This window comes from Dermochelys coriacea, chromosome 2 (assembly GCF_009764565.3).
Source record: "Dermochelys coriacea isolate rDerCor1 chromosome 2, rDerCor1.pri.v4, whole genome shotgun sequence".
Taxonomy (NCBI): Eukaryota; Metazoa; Chordata; order Testudines; family Dermochelyidae; genus Dermochelys; species Dermochelys coriacea.
The window spans coordinates 206,934,065-206,958,915 of record NC_050069.1 but is presented as its reverse complement, the minus strand read 5'-3'; the positions used below and the strand labels follow the sequence as shown (position 1 = coordinate 206,958,915).

At 41.9% G+C, this 24,851-nt stretch overlaps 1 protein-coding gene across 7 annotated transcripts in view; it reads left to right on the top strand.

Annotated features, from left to right (window-relative positions):
• Positions 1 to 24,851, top strand: part of CREB5 (cAMP responsive element binding protein 5) — a 359,862-nt gene that overhangs the window by 64,096 nt on the left and 270,915 nt on the right. For 6 of the 7 annotated variants that reach the window (XM_038393118.2, XM_043509125.1, XM_038393119.2 and 3 more), the window contains one exon: positions 8,038 to 8,159. The exons of the other annotated variant lie outside the window; for it this stretch is intronic. In XM_038393118.2, coding sequence (XP_038249046.1) covers positions 8,038 to 8,159 — 122 coding nt within the window. The remainder of the gene's footprint in view (positions 1 to 8,037; positions 8,160 to 24,851) is intronic. 7 annotated transcript variants of the gene reach the window in all.

Genomic DNA, 24,851 nt, shown 5'->3' with positions numbered 1-24,851 from the left:
AGGACTTTGGAAACAATGGTGGGGCAAGTCTCTAAAGAGTTCTTCACATAGTCTCCTTACATATTTTCTGTAGTGTAAATTATTTATCTACTAGTCTACTCCACTGGATTTTTCACAGTGAATCCATAAAAAATTATTTAGCAGAGGTACTTTTGTAATCATGCTGCACTGAGGAGTAAAAGTGTTCACAGGTCCTCATACGCTCATTTCCACTGCTGTAATGAAGTGATCTGGAGTTTGTCCATTGGACTGTATTAGGGGAGACATGGCAAAGATGGGTCAAGGACGTGCTATATGTTTTTCCTTACAGTTATGCTTGTTTTAGTTGTCAGTATTATGTTTCTTTGGTTTTGCACTTACAGGAAGATGCATATTTCAAAAGGAGGGGGCAAACAATTTTAAGAGATTAGCTTTAGGCCAGCCAATTCATATTGGTCATAATTTTTAGGGCATCACTTCCTCACTTTCGTGGATGAACTAAGTGCTGTAACCAGGTGCCTTGCCAAAATGCCACAGGTGTGCACCATATGAATAGGTGAAAATGTATTTGTAAGAGGTAGAATGACATAATGCATTTATCCCAAGGTGCTCCTGTGAGTTACTAATAATTTTCAAGATATTTAACCAAATTAAAAGACTATTAAAAAAAGCAAACATTAACTTGAGCCTTTGAGCATGAGCTAGATGGTGAGCACTTCGCTACAATATTGATAGGTGCAGTGTAAGAATCCAAGCAGATGGTAATTATACATATACATTGTGGGACATATATAAATGAACTAGGATCTTTGTCAGAGGTAATTTGTTCTCTTTCTCATACCACTCAGCTTATATATTTCAGTACATCTCCATCTGTATTAGAAATAGTCAGCAACTGCTTGCAAACATTTCATTTGGGTGTACATGTTTTTTTTGTTTTGTTTTTTAAAATCATGCCTTTGGTACTTAACAATTCAAGGTTGACAAATGCCAAAATTAAATGTTGTCTTCCCCTCCCCTTGAAAATAACATTTAGGGTAAAAATTTCAAGTCAGAACAGGCAAAAAGCACAACACGCTGAAAAGCAGGACGTACACAAATGCATATCTGCTTGCTGTGCCCATAGAATTAGAGCAAGGTGAGAAACTGTTTTCTCATCCCACAAAAGTTTTCGAGATTTTGAAAAACTTTCCTGTCTTAAAGGGTGAGGAAAAGTTTAAACCTTGAACAATTTTTTGTGAACCAAAATTCTGAAAAAATTTCAGTGCAGGTCAATTGAAACATTGCTTGTTGATAATTTCAAAATGTTTTGTTTCGATTTTGAGTTTACTTTTTTAAAAGTAAGATTAGCTTAAATTTCTAAACAAAAAGTCTTTACAAACTGGAAAACTGGAATTTTTCATTGACAATTTCAAAACTTTTTTTCAAAAATTTTTGAGTCGAAAAATTTGTCGAAACTGATCCTTTCCTATGAAAAGTTTGTTTCAACAAATTTGCATTTTCTGAAAAAAAAAGAAAAGAAAAAAGAAAGTTTTTTAAAATGATCTCTTTGCAGGTGGTGGTGTCCTTTGGCAGTGGAACTGCTTGAAGTCCACTGTACTGGTGTGTGTACACTCCCAGTGCAATGCAGAGTTCAGCTTTGTGAGAGCTGCCTGTATGGCAACCGGGGAAGGCTGGAGTGAGAGGAAGGGCTAGAAGAACTTCCAACATACACATTGTCTGGTCTTTACCTCCTTTCTCCAGCCAACTCAGAAGCTACAGACTAGGGCCATAGACTCGGCTCCAGCCATCAGGAGTAGCCTGAGTGGAGTGGCTCTATTACTACTCAAGAGTCTTTGGAGCATGATTCCGCCACTCGTTTCCTTGGGCTGATCTGTGAGGGAAGATACATGGCTGACTACTGGGGACTAGATTTGCATCCAGACCAGTAACTATGTGCACAAGGCCCATGGTTACCCACCTTACATGTGGAAGTACAGAGCTTTATGAGCCCAATGGACATGTGATCATACTTGAGGGACTTGCTCTTGTGTGTTAAAAAATGTCCTGGTGAAATGTACCTGGTATTGGTGAAAAAGGGAGTGTAGCGGTGTGCGCACACAAAGAGAGCAATATGCATATGTGTGTGTTATCCCAACCAGGAGATCATCTGGCTATTTCTGTGAGCAGGTCACACTGCCTGTAAGTTAAGAGGGTTTTTTTTAAAATCCTTTTTGCAATCCTCATTTCAGAAGGGCTGATAGTTTTCCCACTCTTTGGGAGACACTGAGAAGCAGTCGTTTCATCACACAGCAAAACCCCGGGGGAAATTTAAATTCCTTAAAGTTAAAGATGTTTTATACTTGGATTTCATAAAGAAAAAATGAAATGATATATGAGAGGAGGAGACAGGCTTTCCCTTTAGACATTTGTCTTGTCTTCCCCTTTTTTTTGGCAAAGTTGTTCCTGTCATCAATACCCTTCAAAGAATTGAGGCTGCAGTTGCCCTATAGCAAAGCCAGGTGTAGTATTTTCAATGCTAGCCAGGAATTAGACTTTTCCACTGTCTCCCAATATGACATGTACAAAATCCTTACAAAAGAGCAATCTTTTAATGTTGAATCTTGTATTTATATATTGGCTCACTCCAATATTTAACCAAAAAAAAAAGCAAAAATGAGCTGTTCAGGAATTTTTCAACAAAACATTTTTTGTCGGAAAATGCAGATTCAGTTTTGAATAAATTTTCTCAGGTCTAGGATGATTTTAGCCTGTGTGATGGGAAGCCCCTCAAGTTTCAGTACTAGACCTATTACTCTGACTGTGTTATCATTTCGTGAAAGTAAAACATGGGTAAATATATAACTTCAGTGCTGCTCCACAGCTGAACAAGCCAAATTCCAGTTATTAATGCGCAGCAGACTAAACAATTTTTTAGAAAGTTGAAGCATCAAGTTACAGCCTTTGGCTATGTGCTGTCCAATATCTACATTATGGATGAATAACATTTGCAATAGTTTAGTGGTCAATATAAACTTTAAAAAGCTGGAGTTCTGTAAAAAAAAAAAATTTTTTTATGGCCATCATTTGCTTTTGCAGTTTTTTTCCCAATGAGCATCAGGCTGTAATATATCCATTCGTGTCTTGCTAGATGAAATCCTAGCAGCGAGTTCTGGGGTTGCGAAACACATTCTGGTAGATAATTCAAATAAATGCTCAGTAGAGCAAGCTAACAATGCATTTCCTCCTAGCACTGGTCTTACTGGGGACGCTGTTTCAAAAGCAGTCCATTCAGGTTGATCCTCCTTTTTTGGGGGGCACAACTTTGGCAGTTTCAAAACATAGTGAATACATAATAGATTTTTTTTTTTACTTTGGTTAAGACCTCAGATTTCCTATTACTTCACACCATATATTTTAAACAAGTCTAGAGAATCCAAGGGCCAAATTTTCAAGTGCTAAATGCACACAGTTGTGGCAAGGTTTTCAAAAGAATTTCAAAAGAATTCAGCTCCCATTTATGAAATCAAAGGAGGGCCATATTTTCAAAAGTGGTCAGCACCCAACCCTCGTTCAATGTACTGAATTCTACTTAATTTTTTTTAAAACGTCTGGCTATTTAATCTGCTGCTGAAATGGGAGCTGAGTTCTTGAAAATCAGCCCAAAAAAAGTGGGTACTGAGCTCTCTTGAAAATCTGTCTGCTAGTGTACAATAGGTTGACTCATAATCTTTACTCGATTAGACAGCTGGACCTTGCCTTTGGTTGTATTATCCTCAAATTTGAGGTTTATATTTTACTTAAAATTGATGTCACTCTTAGCCTTTCTGGCAATAACTATGTGACTTTTGAACACCAGGTAAGTATTCCTAAGTATTCTTCTCATCCTATGTCTAAATTTGATTACCTTTAAGTCCAAGAGCTAGCTTGTGAACATTTACCAAAGCAGCCATGAGGTCAGTGGGACTACATTTGTGAGTAACTGCTTGTCAGTGTAAGGGGTTCACAGCCTAGTTCTTAGGTAACCCCCTTCTCATGAACAATTTCTGTGGACCTCTGCCCTGCTGGCTTCGCTGGTTACAGAAGTACCACAGTGTTCTGGGGAAGTCTGTTCTTGAGATATGTCGGGTTTAACTGACACCCAGGAGGACTATGAATCTTTGTGAAAAATCTTGATCTCATGAGGTTGCCAGCCTGGTTTCTAGACCACAAAATTCCATACAAGAGCAGGTCCTCAGCTGGCATAGATTGTCATAGACCTATTGAAGCCAGTGGGCTCATGACAGTTTATACCAGCTGAGGAAGTGCCCCCAATAATTGGATAATTATTCAAAACATCTTCCAGAGGGGCAGACTCTGTCACCCATACTCACATTGAGTAATACCTTTCTCCATTTATTGCCCTGGGGCTACTATTGGTGTAGATGTACCACTCAACCTGTGTAAGGATGGCAGAATCTGGCCTTCACTTTTTTGAGATTACTGGTACTTCATCACTACTGATCACTTCTATGCTTTTGACATGTTCCAATACTTTGTCTCAGTGTCTTATTCTCCAAATAGATGCTGATGATCCATCCTTAGAGGTTTTTAAGGCCCAACTTGACAAAGCCCTGGCTGGGATGATTTAGTTGGTGTTGGTTCTGTTTTGAGCAGGGGGTTGGACTAGATGACCTCCTGAGGTCCCTTCCCTGATAGTCTATGATTCTCTGATGCCGCTCTTACTCAGTGTCTACTTGCTGTATTCAGCTGGGTGTGCCTTCAAAATGCTTTGCTGTCAATGCTGTAACCCCTGGCCTAATGAAACAGATTGAAATAATGCCTAACTTCTTGACCAGTCATGTACCTTAATGAAACATGCCCAAATCTTAGCTGTACCCATTCTCTTCAACCTCCTTTTTCTAGGTTCAGGTATAGGTAGCTCTGTAAAAGAGGGCAATTAGTATTTTTGTCTGTTTGTTTATTTTAATTTTATTTCCGTATTTGTTTATTGCTATTAGCCTGAGTCTGTCACTGGGTAACAAAGGCCGACCTGTAAGACCACGTTAATTCTAGATTATGGCTATTTATGAGATTTGCCAAAAAATATGATTAACTTATTTCTGAAACCCTGCTTTCTGGTGCTGATTTGATTGTAATGAAACCTACTTTATCTAATATGAATATATCCTTGAATAAACTAAGAAAACAATTTATATATTTATTACAGATTCTAAATTGCATATCTCCTTTATGTTGAGGAAGGCTTGGCATTCCTCAGCTTGAGTTAAATAACAAAGTAAATTACCTTTTTCAATAGTTATTGTTCATCCCTTTGGATATAAAACCTGCTCCTCCTGCCTTTTAGAGCGCTTCCAGGAGGAGTGCCAGATTCATGCTTGTGTAACTCCACTGAGTTCAGTGTGGTTACACTAATACTTTGGTTTGATTCTGAAGCATTGGGTGTCCTCAATTCCCATTGATGTCAGCAGCTCAGAGTGACCATATTTCCCAAAGGGAAATGGGACATCACATGGGGCTAGTCTGAGGGCCCCTCCCACATCCTTGCACAGGCCCTGCCTCCCCATCCCTGTGTGGGGCTGGTGTCACTGCTCATTCAAGCCCTGCCTGTCCTTCCGCGTGGAGCTGGCATCTCAGCACTGCACCCCCTGCATGTTTCTCCGCACCCCACTTTTTTGGCAAAAGTAGGCATTTTTCCTGTTTGCTCTTGCAAACTGATTGAGTTGGCAAGGGCAAAAGGGACAAATGCTCACTTTTGCCAAAAAAGTTGGGATGGCCGGGGCAGTGCTTATAAAAGGGAATGTCCCAGCCAAAATAGGATGTATGGTCACCCTAAACTGTCTCCTTATACCAAGATTTCAAAGACAATGCTTTGAGAGTGTCATGTTCCTGACTCTGGTGGTTGTTAGATGATAATATAGTAGCTATCAGGGAAAACTAATATATGCACACACATTCACAAAGACTGTTTTTCTTTCCTTTTTCATGTGTATGTTGATTTTTTTTTAGCATAGAAGCTAAAACTGTATTAAGGTCTGAATCTTGGCCCATTGCGTGCTGGTCGAATTAGTGAGAGTGACACTTGTTTTCATCCTTTATGGGCTGAATTTTAAACAATATGGGAGTTGACAATGACCAAGTATGGTAGCAGGGTACTGTATGAATGTGGGTCAAAACATACAAAGGAAATAAGTAGTAGTTTGAGCTCGATTGGGAATCATGCAGGGAGGGAAAAAAGGATTTTTTTTGCTATTTGGATTTAACAAATATGAATTTCCCCCTTGTTGTTTATCCCCTTTTGAGTTTGAATGGATGGTACCAGAGATATTTACTGATTTGCCACATGTCTGTAGATAGACCTGGTATTTTATAAAGCATGCTAATTTTGACTGATGAGGAAGCAGACAGATAGGTTAAAGATCTGCCCCAGACCACAGACAGAGGTTGTGTCAGAGCTGACTTAGAATTAGGAGTTCTTGGTTCCCAGTTTTGCACTCCGCAAACTAGACTGTTCCTTGCTGCTGAGAATTATTCTAGATAAGAGGTTCTCAAACTGAGGAATAAAGAAAAGGAGTACTTGTGGCACCTTAGAGACTAACAAATTTATTTGAGCATAAGCTTTCGTGAGCTACAGCTCACTTCATTGTAGCTCACGAAAGCTTATGCTCAAATAAATTTGTTAGTCTCTAAGGTGCCACAAGTACTCCTTTTCTTTTTGCGAATACAGACTAACACGTCTGCTACTCTGAAAACTGAGGAATGTAATCTTGGAGGGCGGGGTGAGAAGCTGCTGGCAACAGTGCTGACTTCAGAGCTGGGTGCCCAGCCAGCAGCCGCCACTTTCCAGCCACCCGGCTCTGAAGGCAGAGTGAAGAGTGGTGGCTGCTGGCCGGGTGCCCAGCCCTGAAGGCAGCACTGCCGCCAGCAGTAGTGCAGAAGTAAGGATGGTATGGTATGGTATTGCCTGTATACTTAAATGGCTCTGTTTGAATCAATGTATTACTGTTTTTTAATATTTAATGAGTTGCATTTTTGTATCGGTACATGTACTTGTGTGGAAGGAGAGGGGGGTGTAAACTACTAGAAACACAAAGAAGGGGAGACCGCTGCTCTAGATGAATCATAAACCTGTGGTCAGTGCTGTCACTGGAGGTGAAGCTTCCAGGACGCTTTACAATTGCTTATAAAAAAAAAAAAAAAAAAAAAAAGCTCAGGATCTTGAAAATATGAAGGCTTTTTCCATACCGCTTACTTTCTTAGCCCCTTCTGGGTGTAACATTAAAGAGAAACCAGTCCCTCTCTTAATTATTCTGGCAAGGGATGGGGGGAGAATGGCTTCAGGAGTTGGGAATATTTAAATTAATTTGATCATAAATCTTTCAGCATTTTAAATGAATAACAAGAAATGTTGACACTTTCTCCATGTTTTCTTGGTGTGGTCAATGTCTCAAAAATCTTTTCATAATGTTTCTGGTATGATTTCAACCTCTCCCTCAAAAAAATAAATCTGGAAACAACTTACTCAATAGTACTTCTCTGCATTACTGCAATTTACTGTGTGTCCCACAGGACAAAAATATTCATGCTTGAGCCAATTTTCAGATAGTTCAGGCACAGAATTGCATAGCTAATCTGTGCACTCACTCCCTGCAGCGAAACACACACATTGAGTCTGCATGGACGCACGTCTAATGAAATATTTGCACATTGTTATTGGAGCTTTATGCACAAATTCAGTGATTTGTGCAAATTAGGGGTACACATTTGTCCATCTATACTGTCAGGGAATCTGGCTCTTAAAATATTTCTTAAATCTAGCTGAATGACAGCTACAAATAAAGTGCTGCACAGTTTGTAAAACACTCTTGGCCAAACTCTAGCCCTGCACCTCACATACCATGTCAAAACTCAGTGGCTTTATTTTGTTTTTAATTCTGGGAGATTGCTGTGGGAGGGAAAGGAGCAGGTAGATATTTGTGCATCCGCTGGGAAAGAGATGTTGTCTCAGAACGTGTATTCTACTTATCCTTGTTTTACTGCAAAACATCCATTGTAGATCCTTTTGATATCTATTCTCAGACCAGACTCCTACACCAACCCGATTCCTGAAGAACTGTGAGGAAGTGGGCCTCTTCAATGATATTGACTGTTCCTTAGAACACGAGTTTAGAAAGGCACAAGAAGAAGAGAACAATAAAAGGGTATGTTTTAGTGCAATGGACTCTTTCCCTCTTCCAACCCCCTAAGTGTTTATGGATGTTGTGTGAAAACAGGTAGATCTCCATTACCTGGTAGAACCTTTTTTGGTTGGATACTAGGTGGCACTATAGATTGTGACATGTTTTCTAACCATTGTAATCATTGATAAAAATGTATAACCAAGCTTAAATTTCCCTAAGTGTCTTAGCCATACTTAAGTAAACCTATGCAAACCACGTGCCTCTTGAGGAAGAGACTTGGTAAAATCGAATGTTCTGACAAATAGGATTTTATACTTGGTTCCTTTCACTTGCTAAAAGATGTTTTGGGGGGATGTGGGGAGGAAGTAGAAGAATGAAATCAGCATAGAAACACCTCCGATCTGATTTCAGCTCTTGTTAAGTATCCCCCCATTATACCTCTAGATTTAGTTTTCATCACTACTAATTTTAACTGATATAGATTGTATTTTCAGTAAAATATTCAAACTTAAGGGGGAAAAATCTTACTAATAGGGCAATGATTCTCAAACTTTAGCAACCCAAGGACCCCCATTTTGATTTAAAAATTGTTGGGGACCCCCAGCTCAGCCCTAGGCCCCACCCCCACTCCATCCCTTCCCCTAAAGACCCATCCTCGCCGCACCTCTTCCCACCCCCTGCTCACTCCATCCCTGCTCCCTCCTTCGCTCGCTCTCCCCCATCCTCACTTACTTTCACTAGCCTGGGGGAGGGGGTTGGGATGCAGGGTGCTGGCTCTGGGAGGGAGTTTGGGTGCAGGAGGGGGTAAGAGGTGCAGGTTCTGGGAGGAAGTTTGGGTGTGGGCTCTGGGCTGGGTGCAGGGTGTGGGCTCTGAGAGAGAGTTTGACTGCAGGCAGGGGTGAGGGGTGCGGGCTCTAGGAGGGAATTTGGGTGCAGAAGGGCGTTGGGGTGCAGACTCTGGGAGGGAGTTTGGGTGCAGGAGGAGGTGAGGGGTGCCGGCTCTGGCTGGGCTCTGGCCAGGCGGCTCCCGAAAGCAACCAGCATATCTCTCCGGCAGTGGCTCCTAGGCAGGGAGGCCAGGGGGTCTCTGTGCATTGCCACTGCCCATAGGCATCACCCCCACAACTCCCATTGGCCGCAATTCCTGGCCAGTGTTAGCTGCGGGGTCCTGGGACCCTTGGTCCAAATCCTGGGCTGGCAAGATTTGTGTGTAGACCTGCCTTAGCCCCGCTCCACCGCCGGACTTTTAGTGCCTAAAATCTCCTTGTTTGGCTTCAGTAGCCTCTGGGAGATAGGGAGGGAGGGAAGGGGTTGATCAGTGGGGCCTGCGGACACTCTGGAGTACCCTCGGGGACCCCCGGGGTCCGCGGACCCCAATTCGATAAACGTTGTTATAGGATACAGGTAGAGAGAAACTGCAGTTCATTAGATCATGTATCCCATTTCCAAACATGGACCTGGTATCCGTAAAGTTAGGAGCATCTATGTCACTTTACAGTGGGCTAAGTATGCTAACTCAACCTGACCTAACATCCTCGCATTTGGGCTCTCATAAAGCGTGGATATAATTTAAAGGTGATTATAATGAGTTGCTAAAACTTACAAATAAACACCCAACCTTTTGTTTGCTTCCATGAACTGAAACATATCTAAACAAAGTGAGTCTTCCATCCTCCTCCTCCTCCTCCCGTGGGATCACCCAGTCGATCCACAGCTTCCCTCCTACCTTTTTGCAACTCTCAGAAATACCTCTCCTTAATTTTCCTTTGGGCCCCAATTACCTCTCAGCAATCCGCACTTCTTCCCCCTTAATCTATCACTTGGCAAATAGGATCCCCTATTATTGAACTTCTTGTTACAGGGCCCAGCTTCTTGTTACAGAGATGATGATCTGTATCTGTTAGTCTAATTTAGGTCTTAAACAACACTTGAGGCTAAAATAAGGGAGGAGGAAGGGAAACAGCTCCCTTTTCACTGCTAAAGCCAGCAGGAGGCTCACCCATACCCCCTAACCCTTGGCTTGGGTAAGCAACAGTTCCTCACAGTGCCTCTGCCTCTTTTGGTAGGGTAGTGAGTGCTCCCAATTCATGTTTGGTCCACATTAACCACTGTGTGGTGTCGGTCGTGCTGCGCCTTGACTGCTGCTGAATTCAGACTGCACAGACTCGGGGACTGTGCATGCCGAAGTGCACGTTCAAGCTTATGAAATCTTAAGCCAGCAGCATGCAAGGCCTTGCAGAAGTTGTCTCTGAGGTACTATAGGAAAACTTGTAGAGGACGAGAGCTATGGGGGTTCTTTGAAGGGGACCACGGCCTATTACTGGGCTGTGAAGAGGAAGATGAGATGTGTTCAAGGTCACGGGAAGGGAGTTCAAGGGGTTATTTAAGAATGGTTTGGAGGAGAGGAAGAGGCTGGGGTTAGATATTGGAGAGGGAGGAGGGGAACCCTAGCTATGCTGAGAGCAGGAAGGGGCATGCTCCAAACATGAAAGTGTCTGGGTTCTGGTTAGGGAATGGGAAAATATTCCAGCTAGTTCAGCCATTACAGACTCCCATATAGGATCACTTATGAAACAGCCATATAAAGAGAGCAAGTGTGTCTAATCTTAGATTGATTAGTGCTAGGATTAGTGCTAGTATGCAAAAAGTTGGCAGAAATGGCAAATAAGGACATTTTTGTGTGTTAATATTTCTACACAGATTATCAGTGCTGAAGGAGATTCCAGTGCAGCACCTACAGTGTGGTATTTATCTTGCAGGAATAAGAGACGAGCAGCAATCTCATGATCTTGGGCCCTGTGAAGTTAACCACAAATGATACAGTATGATGTCGCAGGGTCAGTTTCAGCTAACTGGGGTAGTTGCACAATCTGATTAAAACCTAGACTAGGGCATCATGTTACTTGATAATTGCTGGTTGTTTGAGGTCCTCTGGAGGTCTTATTCTGCCCTCCTTCTGTCAGCCACTGGAGCTGCCATGAGCCATCTCCAGGGAGCAAAATGTGTGTTTTTCAAAAGAAAAGCAAAAGTCACAGAGGCAAGTTAACGTGTAACATTTGTTCTGTGTTTCCAATTAGCCTGCTACACATTCGTTTCTACATTACCAGCTGCCTGTAAGATATTAATCTGAAGCTGGCCCCAGTAGGGCCATATGCAAATGAAATAGACAAAGGATAGAAAGGAACGTGACTCCTTCACATGTAATACACATGAAGCGCTCTTAATAGTCCCACTCTGAAGTGCAAATGTAGCTTTCTGCCGCCTTTTGCAGTGATGGTAAGTAGGTGTAATGTGAGCAGCCCAGAGATGTTATGCATTACTGAGAAAAGGCTTCCAAAATATTTTTGATTAGGAGAGTCTTTTACATCAGACTATGAAAAAAAGTATGTTTATTTTAGTTTATTTCACTGTGGCTAAAGAGAACAACATGACACAGAGATTCTGTGAGAAAGAAGACAATTTTTTTTAACTTGCAAGTTTCCTTATTGGAAAACTTCAAGGCTACAGTCCAGTAAATTATTTTCTTTTTAAAACATGAGATCATGTGCAATCCACAGAGTCATAGAAATGTAGGGCTGAAAGGGACTTTGAGAAGTCATCTAGTCCAGCCTGCTCTGCTGAGGCATTACACCTAAACCATTCCTGACAGGTGTTCATCTAATCTGTTGTTAAATACAGGCAGTCCTCGACTTTACGACGTTCGAGTTACGACAAACGGCACTTATGATGCTTCTACATTGATACCCTGATTCGGCTTACAACTATAGGTTTCAAGTTTACGACGCTCGGTCCTGCAATGGAGTAGATTGCGGTTCCGAGTTCCGACATTACGACTTATGATGCAATTGTAAGGAACCAATTGTGTCGTAAATCCGAGGACTGCTGTATGTTCAATGACAAGGATTCCACAACCTCCCTCAGAAGCCTATTCCAGGGCTGACTTATCTTTATAGTTAGAAAGAGTTTCCTAATATCTAACCTTGCTGCAGATTAAGCCCCTGACTACTTATCCTACCTTCTGTGCACATGTAGAACAATTGATCAACATTCTCTTTATAACAGCCCTTACATATATGAAGACTGTTATCAGGCCTCTTCCCTTGTGTGCTCTCTTCCCCCCCCCGCCCCCGTTTTCTTTTCTCAAGACTAAACTCTAAACTTTCCTCATAGGTTAGATTCTCTATACTTTTTATCATGTTTGCTGTTCTCACATCCTTCGTAGAGGGTGGTGTGAAGAACTGGATGCAGTATTCAGTATTTCAGCCTCACTAATGCCAAGTAGAGTGGGAGAATTACTTCTTGTGCCTTACTTATGACACTCCTGTTAATACACCCAAGAATGATATTAGCCTTTTTTGCAACTGCATCACATTCTTGACTCATATTCAATTGGTGCTCCACTATAACCCCCAGATCCTTTTCAGCAGAACTACTGCCTAGCCAGATATTCCCCCATTTTGTAGTTGTGCATTTGATTTTTCCTTCCCAAGTGTAGTATTTTGCACTTGTCTTTATTGAATTTATGTTGTTGATTTCAGACCGATTCTCCAATTTAACAAGGTTGGTTTTGAATTCTAATTCCATCCTCCAAAACGCTAGCAGCTCCTCCCAGCTTGAGGTAATCTGCAAATATTATATGGATACTTTCCACTCCATTACTCAAGTTATTAATGAAAATATTGAGTAGTACCAGACCAGGACAGATCTTTGTGGGACCTCACTAGATATATCCTCCTCCCCCATCCAGTCTGATGGCAAACCATTGGTAACTACTCTTTGAGTACAGTCTTTCAACCAGTCTTTCACCCACTTTATAATAATTTCATCTCTAGACCACATTTCCCTAATTTGCTTATGAGAATGTCATTTGGGACTGTGTCAAAAGCCTTACTAAAATCAAGATATATCATATTGACAACTCTACCCTTCCCCCCATCTAGTAGGCCAATAATTCTGTTAAAGAAGGAAAGTAGATTGGTTTGGCATGATTGTTTTTGACAAATCCATATTGGCTATTCCTTATAACCCTGTTATCCTCTGAATGCTTAAAAACTGATTGTTCAGTAACTTGTTCCAGTATCTTTCCAGGTATGGAAGTTAGGCTGACTGGTCTACAATTCCCTGAGTCCTCTTTGTTCCCCTTTTAAAAGATAGATACTATCTTTGCCCTTCTCCAGTCCTCTGGTACATCAACCGTCCTCCATGAGTTCTCAAAGATCATTGCTTCAGCTAGTTCCTTACATACCTTAGCATGACTTTCATCAGGCTCTACTGATTTGAATGCATGTAACTTATCTAAATATTCTTTAACCTGTGCTTTCCCTATTTTGCATTCCTTTCCCCTTGTTATTACTATTCATTTTGTTGAGGATCTGGCTGCAATTTTCCTTTTTAGCGAAGACTGAAGCAAAATAGGCATTAAACACCTCTGCTTTCTTCACGTCAACCATTAGTAGCTTTCCTTCCCTGTTAAAGGGAAGATCTACACTTTTCTTCATCTTTCTCTTACTCCTAATGTATTTATAGAATCTCTTCTTGCCTCTTATGTCCTTTGCGAGGTGAAAATCATTTTGTGCCTTAGCCTTTCTCATTGTGTCCCTACCTACTAGTGCTGTTCTTTTGAACCTCCTTAGATTTTGTCCATGTTTCCATGGTTTGTAGGATTCCTTTTCGATTTTCTGGTCATTAAAGAGCTTACTATATTTCTCATCTTTATTTCATGTCAGGATAGTTTACTGTTGTGCCTTTTAATATTAGCTCTTCGAGGAACTGCCAGCTCTCCTGAACTCCTTTTTCCCTTAGATTTTCTTCCCATGGGACCTTACCTACCAGTTGTCTGAGTCTGTTGCTTTTTTTGAAGTCCATTGTCCTTATTTTGCTGCTCTAACTCCTTCCTTTCCTTAGAATCATGAAATCATTTTGTGATCACTTTCACTCAAATTGCCTTCAACCTTCAGATTCCATGAGAATTTCTGTTTTGATTAAATTGGTTATGTGGTGAATTAGTTGTGAAAAGCTGCATGCTGTATCCTTAGGCTTGGCAGAATTTGATTTTTTTAAAAATAATTTTGATGGATAATATTAATGGTTTTTTTATTTTTAAGCATTTTTTTTATTTTTATCATTTTAAATTTTCACAATTGAGGGAAATTATGGGAGGTCAGACAATCGGAAGGGTCAGACAATAATTACTTAATGACAGGTTTCAGAGTAGCAGCCGTGTTAGTCTGTATTCGCAAAAAGAAAAGGAGTACTTGTGGCACCTTAGAGACTAACAAATTTATTAGAGCATAAGCTTTCGTGAGCTACAGCTCACTTCATCGGATGCATTTGGTGGAAAAAGCAGAGGAGAGATTTATATACACACACACACAGAGAACATGAAACAATGGGTTTATCATACACACTGTAAGGAGAGTGATCACTTAAGATAAGCCATCACCAGCAGCGGGGGGGGGGGGGAAAGGAGGAAAACCTTTCATGGTGACAGGCAAGGTAGGCTAATTCCAGCAGTTAACAAGAATATCAGAGGAACAGTGGGGGGTGGGGTGGGAGGGAGAAATACCATGGGGAAATAGTTTTACTTTGTGTAATGACTCATCCATTCCCAGTCTCTATTCAAGCCTAAGTTAATTGTATCCAGTTTGCAAATTAATTCCAATTCAGCAGTCTCTCGTTGGAGTCTGTTTTTGAAGCTTTTTTGTTGAAGTATAGCCACTCTTAGGTCTGTGATCGAGTGACCAGAGAGATTGAAGTGTTCTCCAACTGGTTTTTGAATGTTATAATTCTTGACGTCTGATTTGTGTCCATTCATTCTTTTACGTAGAGAGTGTCCAGTTTGGCCAATGTACATGGCAGAGGGGCATTGCTGGCACATGATGGCATATATCACATTGGTAGATGCGCAGGTGAACGAGCCTCTGATAGTGTGGCTGATGTGATTAGGCCCTATGATGGTATCCCCTGAATAGATATGTGGACAGAGTTGGCAACGGGCTTTGTTGCAAGGATAGGTTCCTGGGTTAGTGGTTCTGTTATGTGGTGTGTGGTTGCTGGTGAGTATTTGCTTCAGATTGGGGGGCTGTCTGTAAGCAAGGACTGGTCTGTCTCCCAAGATCTGTGAGAGTGATGGGTCGTCCTTCAGGATAGGTTGTAGATCCTTGATGATGCGTTGGAGAGGTTTTAGTTGGGGGCTGAAGGTGATGGCTAGTGGCGTTCTGTTGTTTTCTTTGTTGGGCCTGTCCTGTAGTAGGTGACTTCTGGGTACTCTTCTGGCTCTGTCAATCTGTTTCTTCACTTCAGCAGGTGGGTATTGTAGTTGTAGGAATGCATGAGAGAGATCTTGTAGGTGTTTGTCTCTGTCTGAGGGGTTGGAGCAAATGCGGTTATATCGTAGCGCTTGGCTGTAGACAATGGATCGAGTGGTATGATCTGGATGAAAGCTAGAGGCATGTAGGTAGGAATAGCGGTCAGTAGGTTTCCGATATAGGGTGGTGTTTATGTGACCATCGCTTATTAGCACCGTAGTGTCCAGGAAGTGGATCTCTTGTGTGGACTGGTCCAGGCTGAGGTTGATGGTGGGATGGAAATTGTTGAAATCATGGTGGAATTCCTCAAGAGCTTCTTTTCCATGGGTCCAGATGATGAAGATGTCATCAATGTAGCGCAAATAGAGTAGGGGCATTAGGGGACGAGAGCTGAGGAAGCGTTGTTCTAAGTCAGCCATAAAAATGTTGGCATACTGTGGGGCCATGCGGGTACCCATCGCAGTGCCGCTGATTTGAAGGTATACATTGTCACCAAATGTGAAATAGTTATGGGTCAGGACAAAGTCACAAAGTTCAGCCACTAGGTTAGCCGTGACAGTATCACCTGCGCATCTACCAATGTGATATATGCCATCATGTGCCAGCAATGCCCCTCTGCCATGTACATTGGCCAAACTGGACACTCTCTACGTAAAAGAATGAATGGACACAAATCAGACGTCAAGAATTATAACATTCAAAAACCAGTTGGAGAACACTTCAATCTCTCTGGTCACTCGATCACAGACCTAAGAGTGGCTATACTTCAACAAAAAAGCTTCAAAAACAGACTCCAACGAGAGACTGCTGAATTGGAATTAATTTGCAAACTGGATACAATTAACTTAGGCTTGAATAGAGACTGGGAATGGATGAGTCATTACACAAAGTAAAACTATTTCCCCATGGTATTTCTCCCTCCCACCGCACCCCCCACTGTTCCTCTGATATTCTTGGTAACTGCTGGAATTAGCCTACCTTGTCTGTCACCATGAAAGGTTTTCCTCCTTTCCCCCCCCTGCTGCTGGTGATGGCTTATCTTAAGTGATCACTCTCCTTACAGTGTGTATGATAAACCCATTGTTTCATGTTTTCTGTGTGTGTGTATATAAATCTCTCCTCTGCTTTTTCCACCAAATGCATCCGATGAAGTGAGCTGTAGCTCACGAAAGCTTATGCTCTAATAAATTTGTTAGTCTCTAAGGTGCCACAAGTACTCCTTTTCTTTTTACTTAATGACAGTAGATGTTGAGGTTCAAAAAATAAAAGCTTTATAACAATTAAAACACAAATTGTCAACATCACATGTCAAAACATATAAAATAAATATTCTTAAATCAAACTCAAATAAGTTCTCAAGCAGCATTTTTCTTACTTTGCCTATCTGTAAATTTCAATTATTATTGATGTAAATATTTTTCATTGGTTCATATGTGGGATGTGAAATTGGCATTTACTGACCTTTAGCAATAAAAATCTAATCCTTCCCAATCTATGTATCCTACAGCTAGTGCACTTAGACTCTTTTAAGGCAAGGTGGTCTTGTAGAGAAGGCACTGGACTGGGATTTTAGGAGGTCATAGTTTGTTCTTTTCTCAGCTCTGCCATAGACTCCCTGTGTGACTTTGGCCAAGGCAGTCTCTCTCTGCTTCAGTTCCCATGTATGAAATGAGAATAATAACCTTTCCTTTCTCCCTCTATTTGAACTGTAAGCTCTTTGGGGTAGGCACTCTTTTGCAATGTGTTTTGATAGTGCTAGTTCAGTAGGCCCCCAATTTTAGTTGAAGCCACTAGGCACTGGTGTAGTACAAGTAGTAATAATTGACCTCTAAGACCTGAATTTGAATGACAAAAAGAAAGTAACAAGTGGAAGTGAGCTTGGTGGTTTCTTTCTACTCTCCGTATGTGCTTGTTGTCAAACCGCCTGTGTAATTTGGCATAATCTAATGTAATTGGAAGTTCCTGCTCAAGAGAGGCTAAGGCCTGGAAGACAAGGGATGCTGCAGGTCAGGATTAAGTTTATTGGCAGAGCCATGTGGAAGAAGCTTTCACAGCATCTGGCTGCACTATTCCTGATTCAAACATCCTGACCACTAAATTTACTAACAAAATTAAAAAACAAAAACAAAAATAAATTAACTTCTGGAAGCAGGAAAGGGAAAAACTAAAAACCCAGTGGTGCCCAGGCTAGGGAGCCATCTATGTATCTTGGACACTAGACTCTGCCTCAGAGTCTGCAACCCAAATCAACAAGGTAGGCAATGTTGGCAGATCAGATTATTGTCCCAACCTGCAAGCATGATGTTTTAGATTTACACTGATCTGAGCATTAAGTATCCAAAGCATTTGTCATGGGTTATATTTGCAGCCATATGACCTTTGCTGCTACTGGATTGGGCTTGTTGGCAAATCTGCTCATGAGCATGGGTCTGAAAGAGCAGTGTCAAAGATGGGAAGAGCAGATATCCATCTCCTACCAATTACATGAAGTTAGCCCATTAAAACTCACCTGCATTCTGTACAGGTTTAAACCATGTTCTGTTTAATGCATACTAGAACTGGGAAGCATGTTGTAGCTGAGAACTCAGTGTAATTTTGAAATTTTCCATCCAGCATCTCTAGGTGTGTCTACACAGGAACCAGATACCCGCGGCTGGCCCGTTCGTGCTGACTCAGGCTTGTGGGGCATGGGCTGCAGGGCTGTTTCATTACTGTGTAGATGTCTGGGCTTGGGCTGAAGCCTGGGCTATAGGACCCTGCAGGAAGTCTACATAGCAATGAAACAGCCCTGCAGCCCATGCCCTACAAGCCCGAGTCACGGGTTTTTCTTTGCTGTGTAGACAGACATACCCTCTGTGTTCCAGGAACATGTGCAAGCCATGGTGGTGGGGTAGGAGATGGTTCTGTTGTAACCTCATATGTTACCCCATCGACTCAGAAAGCAGAAAGTTAATATTCCCTTCTTCTATTGCATTAGCCAGGATTATTGTGTTCTTTTCTAGGTACCTCATTACTAGAAAGGTTTTGACAACTTGGCTGGAGTCCAGTAAAAAGAAACCCAAAAAAAATAATAATGGGTTTTTGGTGATGGAATGATTGAACTGTAAGGAAGGATTTAAAAAAATGAAATATGTATAGTTTGGCTACATGCCAACTAAGAGAGGACATAACAATCTAGCGTGCATTTGAAAGGCATAACCAGGGTTTGCCCCTTCTTCCAGCTCCCCCAGCATATTCATTACACCAGCTGAGATTCTTACACATCAGTAGAGTGTAAGTAGATCTAAAGGAGGCTGTGTCTTTCTGACGCCATCTTACCTATCAACAGTAAATTTGGCCTTATGATTCTGTGATCACCAGAAAATACAGTATCAGATATTCTCTGAACTCTTACCAGTAGCATACATCACAGCAAGGGGGCTGGGGGGACGGGGCACCAGTTGCAGTGAAGAATGTGGAACCTGACTGCATATTGGGTAGGCATATTTTGGAAAGGAGAGAAAGTTTAGCTGCACCTCTGCCCCCATCCAAGGTTCACCTAATATAATCCTGGCCTAGAGGTTTGTATATATTTCAGAAGATAAACAGGAAAACAGATCTTGCCTGAATAAATGGGTTTTTGGTTTGTTTTTATTTATTTATTTTTTAAAGAAAAGAGACCTCGGCTGTTCTGTCAAGAAACTAACAGACAGATGGCAGTGCCACAATTCTGAAGGAAAAATATTGGATTTAAAAGGACATTCCTTTTGCCACATACATTTAAAACTCGGACGCAGAAAAATATAGGATCCTCCACTGACTTTAATGGCAACAGGAACAGACCCAAAGTGTGGAACCATCTCCAGTGAATCCTTTAGCATTTAGCGGCTGAAACCAGCAATGGGAGCTAGTAGCTGTCTTTTGGCAGGCAAGAACTACATTCAACTGCTAATTTTGCACCTGGGGCCTAGATACTACAGTGAAGGGCTCATTCTGAAGGTGTAGATAAATCTAGGGTTACCATATGTCCATATTTTCCCGGACATGTCCGGCTTTTTGGTTCTTAAATCGCCGTCCAGGAGGAATTTTTAAATATCTAAAAACGTCCGGGATTCTGCCATTATTATTTTTCCCCAAAGAAGAGTTGATCATTCAAGAAAGAGAGTGAATGCTGATCACCTGAGAGAGTGACTGCTTTTCCCCTCTAGCTCCCAGCACTTGTGCTGTGAAACAGCTGTTTCACACAGCTGGGAGGGACGGGGGAGGAGTGGGAACGCAGCATGCTCGGGGGAGGAGGCGGGGCCGGGACGGGGGTTTGGGGAAGGGGTTGGAATGGGTGTGGGGAAGGGTTGGGGAAGGGGTCGAGTTGGGGCGGGGGAGGCATAGGAAATTCCACCCCCCCCATGGAGTGTCCTCTTTTTTGAATGTTCAAATATGGTAACCCTAGATAAATCTTGTTGCTTTGTATAGACGTTTAGATCTTACAGCTGTACTCAGGCGGATTAGGGGTTTATGGGGTCCTCGGCCAGTGCAAGTGGAGGCCCCTTCACCCCTTCCACCTGAAGTCCCTTCCCCACCCCCCGGTGCTCCTGCCGGGGAGCGGGGTCGGGGCTTGGGGTCTTCCCCCACCCGGCTGGTGCTCCTGCCAGGGAGCAGGGTCAGGACACGGGGGCGTCCATTTTTCTGGGAGGCCCCCAGTTGCCTGGAGACCCTGGGCACAGACCCCATCGGCCCAGTGGCTATTCCACCACTGTGTATATTGTATTAGAACTTGCAACGGTGTTGGTAAAGTGGCTTATACACTATAAATTTTCACCTTAGCAAGTATATGTTAACAAGATTCAATTGTAAAAGGGATGGTGCTTAGACACAGACACCTTAGAAATATCTAAGATAACTGGTACCGACCTGGTTAGGAAAGAGCAAACTGATAATACTGTTTCTCAAAAAGTAATTTTTAAAGCCTTCATCATGGTTCATTTTGGGTAGGTATATTAGTTTGCAGTTAGTCCTAGTCACATACAATAATCTTGATTTGATGTAAAATGCAACAGTGTTTGTTTGTATGAAGATCCTGAAGCGGATCATTACACTAGTGAAGCATGACTGCTCGGGAGATTGGATGAGGAATGCTGTTATAGTTTCAGCAAGGAATTGCTGAAGTTCTAAGGGCTAGTCCACTAGAAGTGCTACATCGGCACAGCTGCACCAATGCAGACTGTCTATGCTGACAGGAGAGCACTCTCTCATTGGCATAATAAATCCACCTCCACAAGAGGCACTATCTGTGTCAGTAGGAGAAGCTCTCCCGTTGACATAGTGCTGTCCACACCATGGTGTAACTTGCGTCGCTCAGGGGGATGGCTTATTCACACCCCTGAGCGAGGTAATTATGCCGCAGTAAGGGTAGTGTAGACCTGGCCTAAGTGAATGAGAAAACAGTATGCATGGAACGTGTGTTATGATGGTTGGTTTGTTTGACTACAGATTTAGCACAGGGAATTTAGGAGAAATAGCCACCTACCAAGAAGTGTGCTCCCCCTAAATGATTTAAGAGCAATGCTTAGCAACAGTCTAGAAAATGTATAGGTACAAGCTTATGGCTGTGTCTTCTGGGGTCATTGAGCAAGACGTTCCAGATTCACTCGGCTTTAACTTTGGCTTTTTAGGAGACAGTGTGAACACTGTTTGCGTCTGCAATACTCCAAAATGTGGCAGTCTGGAACCTTTCTAGTATGATGATCCGTTTGAGCATTTACCCCATCTCAACACCATTCCCATTAGCGCCCTGCTTCTGTTGTGAATGTCCTGAAGCCATAGCATGGCAGCTGAAATGGAGCAGGACAGAGAAGTGTGGTATGCTGATGGTAAACATTTCAGAGTGAAGTATTCCAACCCAGTCTGACTCCTTTTGCTAAGTAGTACAAACAAACCCTAAGCTCATCCCTAGAAAACTCTTGACTGCTATGCAGAAGTACCTTATGGGTTGTTTCCATTCTGATGCCAGGGCCCCATTGTGCAAACAGAGCTGTCAATGTATTGGTCATCGGAGCTATTGTCCAAGGGATAAATCAGCATGTTCAAGTTTACAAAGTAAACCCTCTCCCCCAAACTCCCCCCGCAAAAGGTATCAATATATCAGTCCCCAAACACTAAGGGCAAAGTCTTTACATGTTAAAAGGCACCCAGTGCAGCCAAATCCTCATCCGGGTGATGCATTTAGGTATTGAAAAGGTGCAGTCTAGCTAGGTTTGAGGATTTTTTGCTCGAGAATTTATATGCCTGTATTTAAAAGAAACCCTTTCAGTGGTAAAGCTGTTCATTTGCCAAGCTTCTTGAGTCTGATAGTTTTCCAAGGACTTTTCAAGCCCCATCATGTGAATTCATTACTTAAGATAAAGCACCTAGTTACTCGGGTGCCCACCATCACTCTATCTGAACACCTCATATTTAAGAATGAACATATCCTCACAACATCCCTGTGACTTGGTAGGAAGTGTTATTGTCTCAGTCTTACCAGATGAAGAACTAAAGCACAGAGAGGGCCAGGTTTTCAAAAGCATTTAGGTACCTAAAGATGCAGCCATGTCCCGTCTGCACCCAAGTCAAAAGCACCCAAGCAAGTTAATGCCCAATTCCTGTTAAAATCAAGGGCACGGAGTGAGAAATCAGTGCAAGCTAGGCACTTAACCAGTTTAGGCACTTCTGAAAATCCCACCAGGCATCTATTGGCATCTTGAGGTGCCTAAATAGCTTTGAAAATCTGTCCCAGAGAAATTAAATGATTTTTGTCTAAAATCACACAGGAAGTCTGCCTTAAAGCCTGGAATTGACTCCAGAGGTCCTGAGTCCTAATCCAGTGCCCTCCACAGACATATATGTATTAAACGTTATGTGCGTTTAGAGTAGCAGCCGTGTTAGTCTGTATTCGCAAAAAGAAAAGGAGTACGTGTGGCACCTTAGAGACTAACAAATTTATTAGAGCATAAGCTTTCGTGAGCTACAGCTCACTTCATCGGATGCATTTGGTGGAAAAAACATTGTTTCATTGCCATTGTTTCATGTTCTCTGTGTGTGTGTATATAAATCTCTCCTCTGTTTTTTCCACCAAATGCATCCGATGAAGTGAGCTGTAGCTCACGAAAGCTTATGCTCTAATAAATTTGTTAGTCTCTAAGGTGCCACACGTACTCCTTTTCTTTATGTGCGTTTAGAGTCTGATGACATACACCTCCACTCTTTCTCCTTGATGGGTGATCTCACTGAATTTTAATCCTTTTTTTTTCTCAGCCTATGTTTGCCGTGCTGGATTTGTATAAGAATTCTGCTGTTGGCATTTCTGCCCTTTGGATAGGTGATCCCTGTTTGATAGATGTATTTGTTGCCCTGGCAGGTATTTAGCACACTCTACTATGTTACAAATGGTTGCTTTTCTGTTCAACTGCACAAGAAAGCCATGAAGACAATACAATTCATGACACAGGCTTGCAGAAGTATTCACAGTATTTCACTCACACCAGGGTGGCATTTTACCTCCTGCTGACAGGCTGGATACTAATTTTTCTTTGTAGCAATGGGTTCTGTTTGAATGGATTTGTGGATTTAGGCTCCACGCTCTGAAAGGAGATCTTATGCTTTTCCTGTCCACCGCGTGCAGAGAGGCAGTTTGGGGGCAGAGGTGATACATTTTTTGATTGAGCCAAAACCTTTCTTTAACCAGAATCTTTCTTTAACCACGGTCCCAGTGCTTTGAGTAAGATAGCCAGATTGACCTTCTCACTCCCTTTCATTATCCCTCTGTGCCAGTGATGAGATTGAGTCATCCTCTTTGAATGTCCTTTTTTTTGTTTGTTCGCTACAAAAAGTGAGCCTGCTGATTTCATCCCAAGGTTTTTTCATGACCGTGTGGCATGTTAATGAAGCCATTCCACCAGGCTTTCTCTGCTTTTTTTTTTTAAGCATAGCTTTGTAATTACCTGTTCTTATTTCAGCAGCCTGGACTTCTGGCACATACTGGAGATAAACCTTCACTGTAATGGCTTTCTAGTAAGACTATCTCTTAGCTAAGGCTCCTAAATCTTGGCAGTCTCCTTATAGCATACACTGCTATTAAACACAAACTCTTCACTCCCCAGAACCAGACTGTAAGTGGAGTGCAGCATACATGGTTGGGTAATAAGATACTGCTGATACGTTTTAGAGCAAGGTGCACTTTTACTTTATTTATGAAGATAGACATGGTAGTTGAGGGCTTAATCACAGCTGATAAATCATTTTAAGAAAGCCTATTAGAACCATATGCTGATTCTTTGCATTAATGTGATATGTCTGTTGCTAGTCTAATAAGACAAGGTTCTTTCCCTCTCTTCCCCTCCCTTCACCCCCACTCCTGCCGTGTGTGTGAACTCTTTATCTGTTTAAGTGGTACCATTAATAAAATGAGGTGAAAGGAAAAGGGGAAAAAAAATCCAGCGTGAGCAAGCGTGTGTTTCTGGTCATCTTTGTTTAGATGGAATTCTAAAGCCAGCATAAAAAAAAGCTGAGAACAGGAAATATATCAAAGTTTTGGAGAACAGTGGAATGGCCTTCACTCAGCATAAGGTAGTCATTTTGGCCCAGGTGGTTACAATACTGTAGCAAGAGAGCTGGAGGAGTGGGGGTGGGCACACTGACATTTCAGTTACCTCACCTTTCCTGTACTTGAAGAGGTCTGCTGCAGGAACAGGTTCCATGGCTCTCTAATGAGATCCACATTGGTTCAGTTAGTCAGTGCCAAGCCTTATTTATTGCTAATTGGTGCATTCACTTGCAGATCTTTTCTATTATTTCCTGATAATCCCCCTCTAGACTTTTAATTATCTTGCCAAAATTCAAATGCTAATAATTGCATGATTTATTATTTATTTATAGCTTTGTCTAATGCGTACATGGATATATTTAAAGGATTTCAAAACAGGAACAACTCTTGCACTGCCTGGATTTCTTTCACTTTGCATACCTACCAGCCATCTATTTGTAAACCTCCCTGGGGACTCTTAAAGCTTTACAGTTGGGATCTCTACCTCGCTTCCCCTCTTCCCCAAGTTTCTTACTATATAAATAATGGTGATTGTTATTATATGGAGAGAATGTGTGCGTAAGGACCTTAATTTGAGCCCCAGGCTCAAAACAAATGTAATAAAATAAATAAATAAATAAATAGGGCACATTATAAATCTAGTGGTGCAAGAGCATTCTCACAGCAAGATAGAAGATCCAGATCTGAGGTACTGGGAATCTGTGGCAGTGCAGAATGGGAAAGTTTGAAAAACTAGCCTTCAGCCGTATTTATATACATGTTAAAATAGGTTTATCTTTTTCGAATGGCCTCTAAAACTATTGCGAGGTACATGTGTGAAAACTAGTGGAGTGATTGTATTGTACCCTC